Source organism: Alosa pseudoharengus, unplaced genomic scaffold, assembly GCF_046254945.1.
Source record: "Alosa pseudoharengus isolate Yale_2024_CS ecotype anadromous, Long Island Sound unplaced genomic scaffold, YU_APseudo_1.1 YU_APseudo_1.1_scf_3, whole genome shotgun sequence".
Classification (NCBI taxonomy): domain Eukaryota; kingdom Metazoa; phylum Chordata; class Actinopteri; order Clupeiformes; family Clupeidae; genus Alosa; species Alosa pseudoharengus.
Genome location: NW_027468718.1, coordinates 24,840,095 through 24,860,803, shown reverse-complemented (window position 1 = coordinate 24,860,803; position 20,709 = coordinate 24,840,095). Strand labels below are relative to the sequence as shown.

At 43.1% G+C, this 20,709-nt stretch overlaps 2 protein-coding genes across 4 annotated transcripts; both read right to left on the bottom strand.

Moving 5' to 3' along the window:
• Positions 1 to 2,013: 2,013 nt before the first annotated feature.
• ildr2 (immunoglobulin-like domain containing receptor 2) lies at positions 2,014 to 14,644 on the bottom strand. 3 transcript variants are annotated; one of them, XM_076263690.1, is made up of 10 exons: positions 14,539 to 14,644; positions 12,110 to 12,439; positions 11,358 to 11,477; positions 8,291 to 8,347; positions 7,364 to 7,510; positions 5,889 to 6,056; positions 5,227 to 5,340; positions 4,409 to 4,610; positions 3,607 to 4,291; positions 2,014 to 2,765 (listed from the first exon to the last, which is right to left on the bottom strand). In XM_076263690.1, exons 1-10 carry the CDS (start codon positions 14,579 to 14,581, stop codon positions 2,730 to 2,732), a joined length of 1,902 nt encoding a protein of 633 aa, XP_076119805.1. In that variant the 5' UTR covers positions 14,582 to 14,644; the 3' UTR covers positions 2,014 to 2,729. The 3 variants fall into 3 exon arrangements, with proteins under 3 accessions (XP_076119805.1, XP_076119807.1, XP_076119806.1); XM_076263692.1 differs by lacking the exon at positions 5,227 to 5,340; XM_076263691.1 differs by lacking the exon at positions 8,291 to 8,347.
• An 815-nt stretch (positions 14,645 to 15,459) lies between these two features.
• Positions 15,460 to 19,429, bottom strand: gpa33b (glycoprotein A33 (transmembrane), paralog b). Its single transcript, XM_076263693.1, has 6 exons — positions 19,051 to 19,429; positions 18,670 to 18,886; positions 17,235 to 17,399; positions 16,999 to 17,115; positions 16,535 to 16,661; positions 15,460 to 16,391 (listed from the first exon to the last, which is right to left on the bottom strand). The coding sequence occupies exons 1-6, from the start codon at positions 19,138 to 19,140 to the stop codon at positions 15,779 to 15,781; spliced, it is 1,329 nt and encodes a 442-aa protein (XP_076119808.1). The 5' UTR covers positions 19,141 to 19,429; the 3' UTR covers positions 15,460 to 15,778.
• Positions 19,430 to 20,709: the final 1,280 nt, after the last annotated feature.

Here is a 20,709-nt window from a genome sequence, read left to right as displayed (position 1 = left end):
AAAGATAAAAAGATAAAATGGTGGGTCTGTGTGTTTGTACTTGTAGGTGTGTGTTTGCTCATTTATAAGCCTGTTTACACTAATTAGCGATAAGAAACATATACTTTTTTTATCAGCAACACACATGATTTATCAAGCAGCCACATAAAAAACACACATACTTCATAAAATAGAGAGCATGTTTATATCAAAAACATCATAATGGCAAACATTATGAAATACAAATACATACAAAAGAATGGCACCTTTTTGAACTGCCAACCCGTGTGGGCCAACTGATTAACTCTGTATCAGTAATACTACACTATAGTGCAAATTTAGAACACTTAAAAGGCAATGGTCACTCTAAAAAATGCTGGGTTGAAAACAACCCAAACTGGGTTGTTTTCAACCCAGCCGCTGAGTAAAATGTGGTCCAACACAGCATTGGGTTATCTTAACCAAGCAAATTGGGTTACTAAATTTAACCCAACAACTGGGTTGACATTTAACCAATATGTTGGGTTATGTTGACACAACTGTTTAGTTAAAGTTACGTAACGTTTGGGTTATGTAACCAAATCCCCCCAAAACTACTGGTTGATTTTTAAAATACTCTGCTTGTACAAACTTGTAATAACTCAAAGTTTGTATTTACTTACTTGAAAGTCACACCTTCTGTTAACAGCTTTAGGCCTGATATAGACAGTCTATATTAAATGTCCATCAAAAGCCATGCAATGAAATAAAACAGTTAAACATAATTATTTATTTGATAGTTTTCTTTATTTTTGAATAGATAGCCTAGTATAAAATGCATGTGATACTTCCATGAAGGCAGGCAGATTCCAAAGTCCGTTTTGGGGGTCAGTCCTGTCAATCAAAGAAAAAAAGAGTGCATTTTAATCACGGTTAGCCTACAAAACTTTATATCAAGACGTGCATGAACCATTACCAGTGAATGATGTTGACAGACATAAAAATCCACCAGGAGACAAATTATTAGTGCAACACACTCGGAAACCATGACCACCTTATATTATGGAGTTGTAGGTAATACAAAACGTGCTTTTATGTCAGATGAGCTTGATAACACTAGCATATAACATTACCATTAACGTTAGCCTAACATTAGGCTGACAGTCAGCAGTGCTAACGTTAGCTAGCTATGTTAACACATTCTTAGTGAATCCAAGTTAATGTTACCACCAAGAACCACCCAGTAAGTTACATGGCTATAATATGAGGCTACCCTGAATGATTTAATAAGATGTTGTTTGGCATGATTATTATCGTAAGTTACGTGTGTTGTGAAGACTGAGACTACTTCGACTGTGTTAGCTAGTTAACAAACGTTAGCCACGAAGCATATTTAATTAGCATAAAGTTTCCAAGTCTGCTAACGTTACCTACCAGCTGCTGGTATGCTAATTGTAGTTCGTTGTAAAAGTTTGTTTTGTTTCTGTTCAGCAGTTCCTACCCAGTGAATACAGAAATATGTTTTATGAGTCTGTCTTTGTGTAGATTTAACATTAACAGTAGCTAATATTAGCTGGAATGAATGACACCTGCTAACCTGCTTGAAGCTGAACGAAATGGCAGGCAGAATATTCCTTGATATCACGAAGGGTATGTCTCTGGGTGGACTTTTAAAATCCGTCTGGATAAAAATAAATAAATAAAAGCAGATACATACCTTCCGAAATCACCTGATCTCCATTGCATGTTGACAGCTGCTGGACTGGACGGTTGAAAGAATATGCCTGCCTGCCGATTTTTTTTCTCTCAACCTTCAAATAACTATGCAGCTGTGTTGAAGTCACCCTGGTGCTGGGTAGTGTACTCCACGTCAGGTGGGGGACAGGGGGGAGCACAGCCCTAAACTATCAACCCAGCAGTGATAAACTATCAACCCAGCAAGCTGGGTTACAGAAATGACCCAATATGAGTAAAAACAACCAAACAAAACGACCCAACAGCCTCAACCCAGCGTTTGGGTTGAAAAAATAACCCAGCATTTTTTAGAGTGTGTGCACTTACAGTACATAAAAAGAAATAAACTTGTACACTCTTAAAAGAAATGTGTTGTCCCTATCTGGACACAGAGATGTGTTAAAAAAACAACGCCAGTTGTGTTGTTTTCAACACATTCGTTTTAAGAGTGTAGGTGACACTGAGCTTCTAGAGAAGCGTCAGCACAGAAAAGCTCCACAGCAAGTCCACACAATAATGTGCTGTTGTAACATAGCCCATTATGTGACTACTGCTCCCTTGCAGTGTGTAACTGTTATTGGATGCAGCATGGTCATTGTACAGATTGAAAAAGAAAACAATCACAATCATTAGTGTTCCTTTTTTCGGGAGCATATAAAGGCATGACTTCAAGAAGACAAGGAGATGGTAAGTGGGCTAGGAGGGTTGCACATCTTACCACTCTCTCACACACACACACACACGGCACTTAGTCAGGTTAGGTAACATATGTAAATACACAGAAATACATGTGCATATGCACACTTATGTATATTGACACACGCACGCACACACACATAGGTGCGCGAGCACGCACACACACACACACACACACACGCACACACACACACAATCCTTGTGTCCTCTGGGTAAGTTATCCAGTTATTTTCCTCTCAGTCAGTCTGATCGCTGGATCTCGGGCAGATTGGCGTATCTGCTGCTTAGTTAGTCTGCTGTGTGTGACTGGCGCTTTGCGCCCGCAAGCTTCTCTGGTGGAGTCATACTATGAGAGAGTCTCTGCTTAGATGAGTGTTCTGTTAAAAAACACCAAATGCCAGACATTAGGGACCCTGTTATCGTGATGGTCAAGCTCGATTAGTCAGGTATGTCAGTGAGTTGTGAGGATCCACGGCAAACATGCAGCTCATGCTCGGTTAGTAAGGTCTGTTAGGTATGTGTTATGTACATTTAGGCAATTATAAAACAATAACATGAACAAAATAAAATACAAATAAAAATGCTAACCAATTATGACAGTGCTAAAAACACAGAAAAATCAAATCAACTTGTATATTCACAATATCATCTTAATAGATAATCTTTTATATTCAATAGATAATTTCTGTTCATAAATGACTACAGTGGTAAAAATACTTTTCAATAAGACACATACAGTTTGGCAACACACACAGATCAAATTTACAGCATAACTGGTGCAAAAAGTTATGTCCACTTCCTATTTTGGCTTAGAGGCCTCTTATAACCTGACTGATGTTAAGATGCTGGTTATGCGACTCTGAGGTAAGAGCATCAGATATTTCCTATTTCGTCAACGCCCAGGGCTGCTTGGAGTTGGTCCTGTTTATTACACAGAGTAACCGGCTATTCCTGAGCACTAAGGACTGACCACCTGCTTCCTCCTGCTCGCAAATGTGAGGTACTGTAGGCTTACTTTCTGATAAGGCTGCTGAACTGATGCTGAAGATTGAACATCTTGGATGTGTAGCTTTAATACAGAAGGCATTCCTGCATATCTGAAGCTCTGAGTTTTTGCTGGTGTCTTCAGCTCCATAGCAAGGCATCTTTAAAGCTTAGCTTTTACAGTAACTCAAGGCCGCCAATTCGGATGGCCACCTTCTCCTACAGATAACTCACCACTTTCCTGGACTTGTCACGGTCATCACGCCGCTCCTGCAAGGTGTGGGCCATGCTCTGCCCGTTAGCGGGCCGCGTGTACGAGAAAGGCTGCGTACTGGGGTCCACAGTCCGGTAGCGATCGGGCGGTTTGGGTGGACTGAGGGCCCGGTTCCGCTCAAGCACCAGCTCCGTGTACGGAGGCAACGGGTCATCCTCCTCAGGCCTGTTGCTGGGCGAGCGGCTGTAGTAGCAGTCGCTGCTCTTCTTGGAGCTGCCCTTGGAGGGCGTGTCACTGTCGTCCCCCTCCCCCCGCGCCCCCCTCCCGCCCCCGCCCCGGGCCTTGCGCTCCAGCAGCGTGTTCAGGAACGTGTCGTCGTAGGAGTTGCTGCGGGGCCCGCGCCGCTCGCTGTCGGCCGTGTCCCGCCGCTTCCGCGGCGACGGCGGTGGGCTATGACGGCTATGCCAGCCACCGCTGCCACCGCCGTCATCATCGCGGTAGCGCCTCGGCGAGCCGGCCCGATAGGTCGGATAGTTGTCCCGTGGCCTGAGCTCCAGGTCGTAGTCGCGCTCAAGGTCTCTGGCCTCGCCCCGGCGGCCATGATCCCCGTAGGACCTGGCAAACTCTTCTAGCTCGTCCAGAGAGCCAGTGCGCCCCCTGGTGCCGAAGGCCTTCCTCTGCAAGTGCTCCGAGCGAGGGTTCCACCTGCAGTTGAGGATACAGTTAACGTAGAAACCCAGATAGTGTATATAGTGTAATAAGAACAACATAAACACACAACTACATGCATGCACACACACAAACACGCACACCCAAACACACCTGCCATCATGGTGCTCCTCTGTGTGGTTGCTGGGGTAGCGTGTGGACCGGTGTCCATGGGAGGTGGAACCCGTCCGGACACGCGGCTCATCATCAAAGTCACTGATTGGTGGAAGAGCTTTCCTCTGCACCTGCCGATAGGTCTGCCGGAAATCTGTATCGCCCTCGTGCAGAGAGCTTAATTCTGATACACTTCCAGCAGCTGAAATGTAATGTGCAATTTAGGACCGTGTGGAGACCGAATTCCACAGTTATGATGACACTGTTCTCTCTTTATATTCCAGTGACTCAAAATGACTCAACACGCTATGTTACTCTCGAGTGATGCAACAGTCAAACCAAAGATCCTTGATTACTAGCTTTAACCCTCTCTGGTCAAACCTCCTGACTATACAAGACTTAGGAAGAAAACATTCCGTCCTAAAAGTCACTGTAGTGGACTACTGATATCAAGGTCATGAACACATGAAAATGTTCAGTACTTGTCTGTGGACGGGTACAGTGACATTCACTTGACAGACATGACACACGTAACAAAATGCATGCAAATCTATAGACAAAGGCTAGAGAGTATGAGAGTGGAAAAAGGGAAAGTGAAAGGGTGGCATGGGCCATAAATGCAAACGTTTCACCTGACCTTTGATCTACAAACAACCCCCCCCCCCCCCACACACACACACACACACACAGCTACAGCTACTGCTAACACTCACACACAGACTCGTGCACAAGCAAATCCACTCTCTTTCTCTCTCTCTCACACACACACACAAGGTCACATGATTGCAAAGAATTAGGCTAACTCCACACAGGCTTACATTTATGGTTTGTCATCGGGGTGGGCTGGAACTGTGCAAGCTCCTTCTCTATGTAGTACACAACCTTCATAGAGTCCTGACCCTGACTTGACTGGAGTCGATAACCACTGCGCACTGTGGACACACACAGAGACTAGATGGACTATAGGTAAATTCTCTTTCTTTCTCTCTTCTCGCCCCCCTCTCTCTCTCTCTCTCACACACACACACACACACCTCTGTGTTCGTCATCCACAACCTACTCACTTCACACGGTGGGCTTTCCAGACATTCACACGGTCAGCCACTCCAGATCAAACATCCCCTTTATGAGGTCAACTGATTTTCCCTTGCTTTCAGCCCTCTTACAGAAACCACACTAACCAATTGTCACCAGTCTTTCTTCTTAAAATAAAAAACACTGAAATATAAAAGATACTACATCATGTGATTTAAGAAAGAGACTTGAAAAGAGACACATAGTTAGAGGATTAAGATGAACTTGAATGACAATCTACAATGATGTTAGTGAACATTAGTATTGGACTGAATTTTCGGAGTAAAGGACTGACCAAATGGACTAACCTACAAAGCCTCACTATAGAAGCTTAGCTTGATAAGCAGACTGACTGGGGTAGGAGCCTGATCAGGACCCCACACCACAGGAAAAGAGGCTCACTCACCTCCAGGGCCGCTGTGGTCCACAGACGGGGGGACGGAGGCCATCTTGGGCTCGATTATAGAGAGGGAGGGCTGGGGGACGATGGTGGGGACGCCGGGCAGGTAGTAGGGCGCATACATGGGGATGGGGGTGGGCTGGGTGCTCTTGATCATCTTTCCTGCCTCATACACTGGAGCGCAGCACATCACATTGTCATCAGTGGTGCACATGTATAAAGACACTGACATGGGTGTGTGTGTGTTTGGGAGTTCTGTAATACCTTGCCACCTAACTCATTCTAATTAAGTCTCCTATTTATTAAAAGTCAGTTGGGACTATAAAAGTTTATTAAAAGTCAGTTGGGGCTATAAAATATAAAACACTTTACTTGGATAGTCCGCCCACAGACTGTAGATACAGATGCTAAGACATTATTGTGTTAAGTGCTCCAAATGTAAAGCACTTTGAGCTGCATTCTGTGTATGAAAGGTGCTATACAAATAAAGCTTATTATTATTATCATTAATAATAATAATAATAATAATAATAATAATAATAATAATAATAATAATAATCAACAAACCATCTGTTGACACTATGTGAACTACAGTTTGTGCTTAAGGGTTGGATTTGGTTATATTGATGTTCAGTAATTGTGATTCAGAAATTCAGAATTGTGAAATTCAGTAAGTGGGGCCAGCCGTGGCCTACTGGTTAGCAATTCGGACTTGTAACCGGAGGGTTGCCGGTTCGAACCCCTACCAGTAGGAATGACTGAAGTGCCCTTGAACAAGGCACCTAACCCCTCACTGCTCCCCAAGCGCCCCCGTAGCAGGCAGCTCACTGCTCCGGGTTAGTGTGTGCTTCACCTCACTGTGTGTACACTGTAGGCTGAGTGTGTTTCACTAATTCATGGATTGGGATAAATGCAGAGACCAAATTTCCCTCACAGGATCAAAAGAGTATATATACTTATACTTAATTTTTCCACAAAATTTTACATACTGAACTTAAATGGTAAGAGATCATCTCTGCGGGCGGACTATCCCAGTAAAGTGTTACGCCTACACAGAGGCTTGCTCAAAGAAACCACGAGCCCTATTAGTCACACCACTATTTGTGCAGCTCTTCAGCATCTGTCTATATGGCTGTCATTCAGCCATCCGCTATGTGTCATTCTGCATCTGTCTCTCCATTAGTAATGTGTTTAACTACTTTTTGGTGTAGATTAGCTCATTACCTGTATGTAAGTATTGAAATTGATATTGCTTATATTGTATTATAATAACATTAGAACTATAACAGCCTCAGGGTATACCAGGGCTTTACATATATACAAATATAAATATAAGGTACCTGTACACACGTGCAGTATATACCAGTTTATTTATCTGTGTACATGTTAATGTGTGTGTACATGAAATATATTTATATGCCTTGTGTGGTGTGTATGTATGTATGTGTCTCTGTGTGTGTGTGTGTGTGTGTGTCACTCACGATGGCGTGGGCAGCAGCAGGTTTCTGGACAGCAGCAGCAGCGCACGTAACAGCAGCAGGAGTGAGGGCAACACTGGCACCAGCAGATGCCCACCAGTAACAGGAAGAGGATGCTGCCCAGCACTACAGCCCCCACAAACAGCCACTCTGGAACAGACACACGCCAGCAGGCGGAGCCCACCATTACAACACCACTCACATGGAATGGAGCTCTGCATTTCTAAACCTACTAAATCAATTAGACTAATAAACACTAAGGTGTTATAGACTACCTACAGATGATCACATTATAAACCATGTTAAGAACTTATAACAACTATTTTGGACAGGTGATATTTATAAATTGTTAAACTATTTTAATTTGAATTTCAGAAAACACTCTTTTCAGAAAAGAGTAAATTTCAGGTCTCTGTAGGTCTCTGTATCCAGGTAAAATGTCAACAAAACAATGCTTGTCAGGCACTCAGATATGTCCTCAATAGGCCACTGTATTTCTCTTTTCTGATCCCTTAATCTTGAGCTGATGGGCTGGGGTGTGGATGTTTGCCTCTGATGCTATCTCAAAAAGTTGGGCAAACCCACCAGCATAATGAGGGACTTCCTGTTATCTAACTCACTCCAATCATCCCTTGTTCATTAGATATTCTACCGACAAGGGTCTACAATGCAATACAATTAATAAATACCACAAGCTAATCAGCTATTGGGACAGTGGATGGTACAAGCGAGTGTCCTGTGTTTGATTGAAAACGTTAGTCTCATGACTCATTAGTGGCTTACTCTATAGAGCTGGAGAGAATGAATCACAGAGGCATAGTGAGAAGAGAGCCAGTGGAGGGGAAACTGCAGCACTCCTAGCAGGCAGCAGCAGAAGAGAAACTGCTGGAGAGAGCAGGAGAGAGGAAGGGAGAGAGGAAGCCGCCATACCTGGCATTATCTCCATATCAAACTCAGGCAGGATATCGTCCAGCTCACCTGTCCTACCTAGAGAGAAAGGGAGAGCACAGGTGAGCGGCGGCCGACAGGCTGGCAGCGAAGAGATAAAGGGCAGAGGTCAGACTCGGCAAAAAAGGGCGAACAGGAGGAGGAAGTGATGATGCAGAGAAGCTTGTGATAGAGCTTGACTATCGAGAGTTAGCGAATAAACAGAATGGCAAGAGTTTCCCTAAAAACAGATTCAAAGAGAAATTCTAAGCATTCAAAGAAACGTTACATCATGCATGCATGCAACAAAGAATGTTCTATTTCAGTGTATGGGTGATGTTTTTTTTTGAGGTGGAACTGAATCAGCATGTGTGAGTGTTGTGAATATGATCAGAACCTACGCTTGGAATGACTTCTCTGACGGTAAGGGCAAGTGTTAGGGTTCAGAGAGCAAAGTATCCTCTCACGAGCAGTGAAACTAATTTTAGCTGAGAGGGAACTGGAGCAGGAGCACTGATGCTTGTTTGATGTGACACCGTAAACAACACACTTGGACTGTGTGGATGAGGCATGTCTGGCACCACTCATTTTAGTCTCAGGCTTGCGTGAGCGCTTCATTTTACTCATGCTTATATGACATCCATGAAACACCTCTAAGAGACACCACCTATCTTTAGCACATCTGCTCACCAGAACATGCCCTGCCGAAAAACACCAGTCTTACACATATCAATGTGAGCCAACAGCCGCAGTAAGTAAATGAGCTTTTCTTCAGATTTCTTAATTAAAATACTTAATCCAATATGAGGTCCATGGTTGGGTGGCAGCAGGTAGGAAGTTGTTTGTTCCTGGGAACTTTTGCAGTAGGGTTATATTTAGCCCCAACAGCAGATCCGTTTCTACAGATGGTTGTGGGGCCCAGAGAGGCTTGCCATGGGGACAGGCAGAGGAGCGTGGTGTGGGGGGGCAGGGGCAGGGTGGAAAGGGTACAGTTTGAGCACACAAAAGGGGGGCAGACATGGAGGAATTATGGGTCTAATTAAGCACTCCCCCACTCATTAGTTTTCAGGCAAATGGGGGTTATGGGAGCGTCATCTCCACGGCAACAGTGCCGGCTTTGTTAGGAAGCTATGGGTGTCCTACCTGACTGTCCAATCAACACTGGACAGACAGAGATCCATCCTTCAATTCCCTCCCACTACGACTGGATCAGGACTTTGCATGAAAGGGTCACTCCCCAGAGAGACACATATTCTCACATAGCTAATGACAACAGAGAATTGTCACAGTTTAAACTGACCTCAATGTTGCTAATGTTCCCAAAAAAAGGCAGCTAAAAAACACTCCCACCGAGCCAGGAGAGAACACAGTCATCCTCCCACATCATCTGAGTGTTATCAAAACCCTTACACTAACAACATTAGTCAAAGTGGAAGAGCTAGCAGCCCAAATCTAGCTGGTCTTATCTCCTGATGACATGCACCCATAGATAGCAACATATTCCTCCCCAAAAAACACCTGGCTTACTGCTGAATGTGCCATAGATACTGCAACAGCAATGCGTCACCTTGATATAATACATACACAGTTGTAACTATCTGCCATCTCCATGGTGCCATGACTGTTTGTGAGTTTAAAAGCAGCTTACTCACTTCAACCGCACATAATGCCCCCCTCCTCACCTCCCCCTGTTCCCCCACCCACCACCTCTCCCCCTGACTGCTGTAGGACACAGGCTGGTTAGCTGTCATTGCAGATTTAAGCTCTAGTCATGTCACTGCTGAATAAGCAGGCGTGAGGGAGAGAAATAGCCACATGCTCAACCTCTCAGTCATCAGCAGCGAAACTGGAGAGTCTTAGAAAACACTGAACCTGAAGCCCAGAGGTAGACATAGAGCGAGAGAGAGAGAGAGAGAGAGAGAGAGAGAGAGAGAGAGAGGTCACACGGAACAGCAGGGGGAGAAGTAAGGGAGGGGGAAGAGTAGATAAGGCAGAAAGAAAAAGAAAGAACCAAGCGCTAAAAGGAGAGGCCGATGACTAAAGGCATTCTAAAGGGAGGTTTCAGTCATCTGATTGTACTGTAACAGCTGAATCAACCTGTTGCTCATTCAGACAAAGAAGCCACTGATCATCCCAACCTTTTCCTAAGTCAATTATAACTTGATTACTCAAGCCAGGAAAAGCTTGTTACATTCGTCAAGAGTTTACAATAATTCCCTCAAGATCCTGTCCCAAAGTCTGTCCTTCTTTGTCTCCCTCCTGCCCCTCTGTCCACCTCATCTTTTTTGGACTCCACAACAGAGGTCCTTTGGCCTCGCAGGAGCCCTCGGTTTCCATGGAAATGGCTTAAGAAGTAGCTTACATTGCTCGAGTCAATAACTACGAGCTATTTTTCTTTTGTCTGGCGAGGAGGGTCCTTGGAATTCTGTCTGTGCGGCCATAGCAGTGAAGCCAGGCTACATGTGGCTCTCCTGGGCTGTACAAACATACCTTCCCCTGCCTCTGATATGGGACGGCTTCACTAAGCTACACTGGCTTTAGCGGGAGCGCAGAACAATAGAGGCTCTCTTTGAGGAGCGGAGCCCTGCCGAGAGGCATGCGCCATTCAGCAGTCGTCATGGCAGCTCTTGTAAGGGCCCTTCGGAACTCAGACACTGGTGCCGATGAGGGCTCCGCAGTTGGTACTCCAACGGCCACAACGACAAAAAAAACAACAACAAAAACATTCCAAACAGACAGGAGTGTGCATGCGCATACATACACACACACACACACACAAACATGCAGCATTTTGTCCTCATTTAAGACCAACAAACAACGCCTTCATTGTGTTAGGGGGTAGCCGCCGTGTGCCATGATCCAGATCCTGCCCATCATTGAACAGAACAGGAGTTGCAGGAGGAAGGAAGAAGAGGGAAGATGCAAGGAATGTGGGCTATCTAGATTGCAGGATCAGAGGAAATGGCCTGCGGGGTCAGTATACCGTTAAGCACTGCAAGCAAACACTCCCTCAGACCAGCCGACGGAGTTTCCTGTCCGAAATAATGACTCACTTCCTCAGGCGACTCACCCATTACAAGGAGCTCCACATACGCTTCGTTCTGGCCCACTACATCGTCGGCGATGACCACCTTGCAGTAGTACACGCCGCTGTCTCCCCATTGCAGCTCTCCGATGCGCAAGTCCGCCTCTGCCAGGGTAAGGTAAACAAAGGCCAAAGGTCATTCAGATATTAATTAATCAAACAGCTCCACACACAAAGACAGTAATAAATAACGCTTGTTATTCCACAACCTTTTCCACTGTGTTAGACAAAGAAAGACCTAGGGGTTGGCGGCAGTGATAGGAGAAGAAGGACGAGAGTGTTTACTTGTGATAAGGGCACTAATACTGGGTCTGGGTGAGTGAGGTGGTGTCGTGTGGGGGTATCTGTTTAGAGTGTTGCCTGCTCCTTTGTGCCGCAGAGAGAATACAGACCTATTTAGGGGAACAGGAAAAGCCAAGCACAATCGGCTATGTTTCCTGCTGGGGGGAGTGAACATGTACACTCACTGCCCCAGTCTTTGCTGGAAAGGGATATTTCTCCCTTGTTCACACAATGCAGCTGTATGTGCTTATAATCTTTCTCCAAAGGAACAAGAATACGTAAAAAAGGTCCCACTGGATCATATCCCAAACAACAGGAACTGAGGTCACTGCTTAGAATAAGCACTCATTTCATCTGCCTATGCGTATTTATTTATGTGTGTACGTTTGAATGTTCACAAACAATTTTGAAAGCAGCTAAATTAGTTTCTACACAAGTGAATAAAGAGCCATTACGGTTGATGATGGAGATGTCTCTCCCCTTGTACTGTGGCGACAGCGTCTGGGAGGCCCCCTGTCCGGAGGCCACGATGTGGACGGTGCGGGTGCTGTCTGCACACTCCAAATGGGACTTGGAGCCCAGCTCGGAGGCGCGGACCCCCAGGGTCTCGGGAAAGGAGAAGGAGTCGCGCGTGCGGTCTGTGCAGTAGGACTTGTACCACCACTGCACCACGGCCTTCTGGGTGGAGGGCGTGGAGTACTGACATGGGAGCACCACCGACTGGAAGAGCGTGGCGAACTTCTTGTTCTCTCGCACCAGCACGTCAACACCATTACAGCTCAACGCTGACGGAGGGGGAGAAATAAAGAAAGAGTGGGAGAGAGACGTTAGATCAAAGTTCAGACACATAATGCTTTAAATCATACTGCCCTTCATTTGATCATAACAGACATGAGACAATATAATCAGTATATAAAGGATGATAGATTACTGATCCATAAACTTGAAAAGAAATAGTGTTGGAACGGAGGACTTTTAAAACCATAGAGGGTCCCCTCACTCTGAAAGAATCAGATCCAGTTACAGGCTTGTGTTTTCATATTTATTACCCAGTCAAACTGTGCCTCCTTTCTTCCTGTCAAAGAGGAGGCCTTGTCAACAAGAGAGTACTCTTTATCTTCAAAAGATCAGAGAGAGGAGAGTGTGTCTGAGATAGAGAGAAAAAGAGGGGAGTGATGAACTGAAAACACCAACGCCCAAAAACATCTGGCCCAAGTAATCCGGGGTGCTTTTCTAAGACTCGTGTGTGGGAGAAAGCGGAGCAGTGAGCTGGACAAAATGAGGAGTGCACTGGCCTGATCTCCTCTCCTGAACCAGGCAGAGGCAGAGAGGTTACATTCCACTGTGTGTGGGGGGTGCACAGAGGTATGAGGCAGTTGGGTGTGGGGGTAAAAAAGTCAGACAAAGACGGAAAGAGAGAGAGAGAAGTAATAGATGTGGTGCAGTGCTTGTCATCATCTCTCAAACTATCTGATTGGAGTTGAGGAAGCAAAGCCTAAACTTTCCCAGAGGAGAGGAAGTGTGTGACGCATGTTCAATACAGATACTCAACAAGGGCGTTTGTGCTTCAAATTCAGCCATCAGTCATTTCTCAGAGGTAGTCCAGATCTGGAATGCTGCAAGGTTTATCTAGTGCATTGGCTATTGAGAAAGGAGATGACTCTAAAATGGGAGACAGAACAGGTTGGCAAGACGCTAGAGTTCAGTACTAAATTTTCACTTGCAGGGTTGTCCAGTCCTTCCCTTTGTCCTTTTGTTCCCTGTTCTGACTCATTGTTTGGCATTAGGGAGACCCCCCTCCTTTTCCCACCCCTCCAAAGGATCCTGTGCAGGAGGGGTAGTTGAGGGGGAGACAAAACTCCTAGCCAATGAGATAAACTCACTGGCCTAGTCAGGCATGAACACCCATTTGCCCGTTAGAGATTTAAACCAAGCCATTTCAAATATGCCAGTCTAGCTCACAGCAATAATACAAGTCTCTCACCTCTTCCAAGTGAAGTAGAAACCCTCCAGCTGTTGCTATCTAAGCTTCCTTCATAACAATGTAAATGGGTACCTCTGTGTTCAAATAAGCAATACTTAGATTGTTTTACCTTTAGAGTTTATATTAACACTTTCAGAGCAAAATGACTCTCCATCTCCAAAAGAGCTTTACATCTCCCATTTCAACCTAATGGAAATTTTCATAGCAAACAGTAAGCAATCTGATAGGCCTCTGTAGAAATGCAACATTCAAGATCAAGACCAACGATCAAGAATGTATCGAAAGCTGGAATGAAAAGCAGCATTCCAACAGTTAAACTGGGCAACTGTGTTCCTTAATTAAAGATTGGTGGAAGACCAGTCAACACGTAGGCCTATCATATAGGCCAAATAATTTCTCAGTTCTCAAATTCAAACTCAATTTATAGTCAAAACTCTAGTAGGATACCGAATCGAAAAATGAAACTTAACGGGAGATAACGGTAGGCCCCCTATTGGAAATAGGTTATCCTAGGCTAGGCTACTTTTAAATTCGTCCTTGAGTAAGAGGCAAACGGCATAGGCTATGAAGATATGACCCCACTTAAAACTGTAATTATTAGGCTATATCAACCAGCATAAAAAAAACCGCAATAGCGTACGTTTAGCCTATTCTATAAGAGTGCTGCTTGTTTTTTGCTGGTCAACAGAAAAAATACAGAACCTTTAGCCTGCAGTCGATATTAAACATGGCAATTAAAAATAAATTATCTACATCCATTAAATCACTGGTTACAAGAACTTCAAGACAAAGATATTTTGACGGGGATAGCCAACGCTACCCACCACTGGAATCAACCTGTTGCGCGACCTGCTACTCGATTTAAGGATTTTGAATCGACACCGAAAATGACAAACTTACCAAAGAAAAACATTAAAAGTATCCAACTCAACGTCAAGGCCATTTCCGAATAATAAAACGGACATTTATAGAAGTTCAGTCCATCTCATTCTCAAACCGCGTTCCACCTCTTTCTCAGGCTCTGTGCAGGAATAAGCAAGACGCAGTCAATCCAGGACTAAGGACTATACCACTTCAAAAACAGGGGTGCTGTATGGCTTCAGCAAGGACCGTGGGTAAAATATCCTACCCACCTCACCATTTAAAGACAACAATTACAGGCATACAGGACAGTATTACAGATGTGGTGATTTCAATGGGCAATCCACACCTGCACCTAACATACAATGTAGCCTATATAAGTGTAGCCTAATAAACTATGAAAACGACCCCCTACTTGTGATAGAACAGTCTTGAATTTACAGTGCAAGATTTTCATAATCGGGTATTATAGCCCTAACATAATTGCACAGGGAAACAAAATACGCTGCCATCTCCTGAGAAGGTTTGATAAATATCTACAAGTTTAAAATCTTGTAATCCCATTCTCATTCCAGATGAAGATTATACATTGTTTTGAAAGGCCTAAACCTAGCCTGGGCCTAGGTGAACCCTGCTTTACCGCAATTGCTGAACGACAAGCAAACATCCCTATTCAAAAGTAATATATTTTAACAAATATGAATTAACATACTAATCAATGATATTCAATACATTTTGCTGCATATCTCATGAATATTTTTCTATTTCATCAGCAAACATCAAGATTTTTATTAAAATGATATCAAAGTTACAAAAGAAAAGCAAACAAAACAATACTTTTATATGTAGATCTAATAAATGCTACTCAATTTCTAAAATGATTTGCACACATGACTTAAGTAAAGCATAATCATGGATTAAGTAGACCATCACTATGGAGACACACAAGCATGATACAACACTTAAAAATTCCTGAAGTTAAAATGAACATTAATTTGATGTTAATCCACAAATAATAACTGCACTTACATTACCAGTTGCCAATGGTAAGAAAGCTATTGCAATAGTAAATAAAAAACACAAACTTCTAAATTGCCTAATCCTTGTAAGCATAAAATAAAAGACAATTTGAAGCACAAGCTTGAAATGTATGATAGTCTCAGTCTCAGTCCCATAAAGGGGCCATAATCCATAAGACGATCATCCTACCGACCATTTCTGTGATCATCATGACAATCAACTGACCATCCAGGTATTAACGATGATCATCATAACTATCTCAATTGTCCTCATAGTTACGCCGATCATCATATCGAGTGTGATTGTCCTCGTAACGATCACTGTAATCACGTCGGTCCTCGTAGCGGCCACTGCGATCGTCATAATGATCTCGTCTGCCCTCATAGCGGTCAAGTCGATCATTAGAGCGACTGCGACTGTCGTCATAGCGATCAAGGTGTTCTTTGGAGCGACTACGACTGTCATCATAGCGATCAAGTCGATCATTGGACCGACTGCGACCATCATCGTAGCGATCAAGTCGATCACTGGACCGACTGCGACCATCATCATAGCGGTCAAGACGATCACTTGAGCGACTGCGAGTGTCGTCATAGCGATCTAGTCGATCACTGGAGCGACTGCGACTGTCCTCTTGGCGATCAAGTCGATCACGAGAGCGGCTGTGACTGCCCTCATAGCGATCATCATAGCGATTGCCGCCTTGACGACCATCAGTGTCACTGTTGTGATTGTCAAAGCGATCACTGCGATCCTCCACTAGATAACCGGTGCGTTGTTTGATGGTGTCCTCTCTGGACTCTTCATACCGAATCCCATCACTCTCATTTTCAGTCTCCAAAGGTGGTTTATCATGGAACTCAACTGCATCTCTACAGGGTTTAGAAAACAATTATTTGTTAATAATTATTATAAAAAGTTATTATATAAGTTGTGCTGAGTCAACACTGACACACACACACACACAAACACACACACACACAAAATACACAAACATATGTTGTCAGAAGCGCACCCCATTTCATGATCTGGTGCGTTCTTCTTTTTCCTACAGCAGCAGCAATACACAACAATGAGGAGGACCACTAGTCCAGCAGCACAACCACCGATGATACCTGCTGTGGAACCGATGTTCATGGAAGCTGCAGAGAGAAAGAATGTAATAAATGGACAATAAAACATGGCAATTGGTTGCAAAAGGCTATATCCTTTGCAGAAGTACAGATGTCCTCTATCCAGCTCCTGTACTGAAAACCGATCTATCCCAGCTCAAACCTAAACTACCTAAAAATTCTCCTCAAGAGAGAGTTCAGTCAAAGAAAGATGCAAAACACCATGAGTGATGGGGCTACAGCAGGATCATAGAAGTTTGATCAATTGAGATCCATCTATCAGATATCAGATAATACAATAACCACTTCTACCCCACCTCTCCTCATTGCTATGGCCCTGAAGGATATGGTTAAAAACAACACTCACGTGGCATAACACTGAGTGTCATGTTGTATGACACTGACCGAATCTTATTGGTTGAGGTGCATTTATAATATCCTGATGTTTCCCTTGATACATTGAAGAGAGACAGAACTCCATTGCCTATTGAAAAAAACATATTTAAAACACTAACAGTAAAAAAAGAATATAACAGAAAATAATGGTGAACAAAATATATCCAGGGACACACACAAAACACATGTGACCATGCACACACATACTCTCAGTGGTCCTTGGTGGAAAGGGTTGGGGGATACTTCTGGTGTCAAATCTCTCCCACTTGTATGTGGGAGGTGGAGACCCCTCCGCAGACTTGCAGGTTAGGTTAATATTGTGGCCATACTCTGCTGTACCCTGGACATTACAGACAGGTACAGATGGAGCAACTATGGAGAGAAAACAGGCATTCATTTTAGATAGGTGTTCTGGGCCAACATGTCCTTTGTCTGCCTCTGTACACAATATTAATTAAGCTTGGCAAGACCAACAGTTGGATGGATAATTGAAAGAAATCAGGTGACTGACGGTTCATATGACTGCCACTTTTTTCATAATCAGTGGCTGCTGTAGGGCAATTCCATGGAAAATTAAATTTTTTGTAACATCCATAACGCCAATAAAATGTGATGGTATGGTATGATGTGAATGATTACATGAAATTTGAGCATTTGCTATTTTTGGCTGAAGAATGCAAATGAGAAAAAATGCACAAAAAATGAATGTTATCATTCACATCATACAAATGCCAAGGAATTTCACTGGCGTTATGGATGTTACAAAAAGTAAATTTTCCGTGGAATTGCCCTGTACTCACTAACTTTCTCAACATTTATTTATTATACATTTGTGCACAATTATAAACTGTATATAGTATAGTATATAAGTATATCCCGTGAGGGAAATTTGGTCTCTGCATTTATCCCAATCTGTGAATTAGTGAAACACACTCAGCACACAGTGAGGTGAAGCACACACTTAATCCCGACGCAATGAGCTGCCTGCTACAGCGGCGCTCGGGGAACAGTGAGGGGTTAGGTGCCTTGCTCAAAGGCACTTCAGCCATTCCTGTGATCGGGGTTCGAACCGGCAACCCTCCGGTTACAAGTCTAAAGCGCTAACCAGTATATCTATTATATATATTATGTTCCAAAAAATCTGGCATTTACCTTAACGAGATTTGTGTCAGAATGACTTGGCTATTTAAACTTTTAGGTAAAACTACACTTAATGCTCACTGTAGGTCTAGTTTTCATAGCACTGGATCTGCCCTACTTTTGTTTCTGAAATTTCCTGAGTTTCCTGAATGTATTTCCACATCCTCTCCTTCCTCTGTTTGACACGGAGCACAGAGCTTTCATGTTAGATCACATTTAAAAAGCTTATGGATTTATTTTTGATTGATATTAGCTATCATTGAGCAAACAAAAGTCCAGAGTTGCTTTCCATTGTGTAGCATGTTCTGAACAGCAACCAGAAACTAAATACTGATAGCTCAGGGTCATTTGGGGGAGCATGGGACTAAAATGGATTTCCATCAGAAGTGGAACTATCATTCACTGATCGTTCCACCATAAGTGTAACTGCCATTTAACCATCAGCCCTTTTGAATTGAGAGGTAACAGAAGTCAACATTCAGAACATGTTATAGTGTCTCACCCAGTACCACCAGTCTGGTTGCGGCTGCTGGCTGGCCATCATTATCCTTAGGGATCTTCACTGCACATTGGAAAACTCTGTTCTCTTGCATGGTGACATGAGAGAAGGACAGCGATGATATTCCAGCAGCTACATCATTTGTCATGGTAACTCTGCCCTCATATTCAGTATTGATGTCTAGCTGGTTACCAGGGTGGTAAAAAGTTCCAATCGATATCTGTATATGCAAGAAAAGCATGGAATGTAAAAGGAATGAAGTCCAACAGATCTTCCTGATTCCCATTAAAAGGAAATCAGTGTAACAAAGAGACAATTCATTTGAAGTATTTAGGAGAAAAAGTTGTGATGTGAACATATGCCATAACGCTTGTACAGTGTCACCTGTGGCTCTGTTGGGTCATCCGCATCAGCTGTCCAGGAGATTATAACAGTGGGACTGTTTGGTATTTTGGTCCGGAAAATGCATGTCATGGTGACCGGATCATCCCTAGCAACCTCATACTCTGGCTGCTGAAACTCTACATTAATCCCCAAGATGACTGAGAGAGCTTAACAAACACAAAGAAGTAACATTAACATTTGACTAACTAAATGATAAATCCATTGCACCTTTGGTGTTAATCTCATGCCCTGGCCTTGTGATGTGCAAAAAAATACATCCCATCTGTATCATGTTGACATGAAAATGGATCATTTTTGAAGAATTGTGTTTCCTATAAGATTTCCCTACTTTGAGGACAACAGTACAAGCCTTTCTGGAAGCTAGGACTCCCTCCATTGTATTTAAATTATATATCACATTCCTGTTAATTTCCATTTTAATTGGAAGTCATAGGTGCAAAACCGAAGGTAACTGAATTCTAAAATAAAATGATTTTGCAATATTGCTGAAGTGACAATGAATTTGTAACACAAGTAAGCTACATATCAAGCAAATCTTGCATGTGTAGTGTAATGACATCAACGGCTGATATATCTGACCTACACCTATACAATGGGAGTAAACGGGAACACCTGCGACCTTGCAACACTTGAAAGACATTTTGCCAAAAGTGACATGCAATTGCCAGCAGAAAGACGTTGAAAAGTCTTTTGAATCTCTGTCTTCATTCTTTCAGATGTTTTTCTTTTCACCAAGGTGATTCATTGCACCAACACATTACACACATTTGCATTTTTCAAAGTGCAGGAAGTAAGGTTCACTGCATGAGCAAGCATGACCCCTATTCACAGCTAGACAACAGGTTACTGAATTGTATACGATTAGTTTGCATTCAGTTATCACCTTGAGCAAAAAGAGACTTATTTTGAGTTAAGGACACACTGTGTTTTTTCACTCAATTAAATATTTGCTATTTTATAGCAAAATCACTCTGTGAAATGAACTTCATAGAGAGCTTCAAGACAAAATATGCAGTTGTAATATCCAAAGAACTGCAACTATTTCTCAAAAGACAAAATGCTAGCTCCATATTAATACAATAGTTGAATATGCTATCAGTTAGAAAATGGTCTAACGTTAGGTGTGGCAACCTAAACTGATTAAAGTTACCAACTGAATAAATGAAAAAAAGTAAAAACTCTTACCTGAGAGTATGTAAAGTCCAAATGTTAACTTTTGCCCAGTACCCATTCTCGTCTGGTATTTAATTATGCCAAACAATTTCCACCTAATAAAGCAAAGTTTTTACTTTTTTACTCCAAGACTGTCTTTCACTGGACTGCGCACTGGCGCTGGCCACACCTTGCCAGGTAAGACTTCACGCTTGCCAACGATGGTCAAATATGGACTTTACCCTCCACACTGACACCTCCCTCTCCATCTGTGTATCAGAACAGGAACTGAAAACTGTTATCAGTTCAAAATAGGTTTTATTGTAGACTACTGTGTTAATATTAAGAGTTGTAGGCCTATGCACTCCCCGTTGCTGCCATGTATGCAAAGACATGCAAGGAACAGATAGGCCTAGATTAAGTAGATTTACTTCTACACACGTTTTATTCTGCTATAATAATAAACATTGTAGGTTGTTTAAAAAA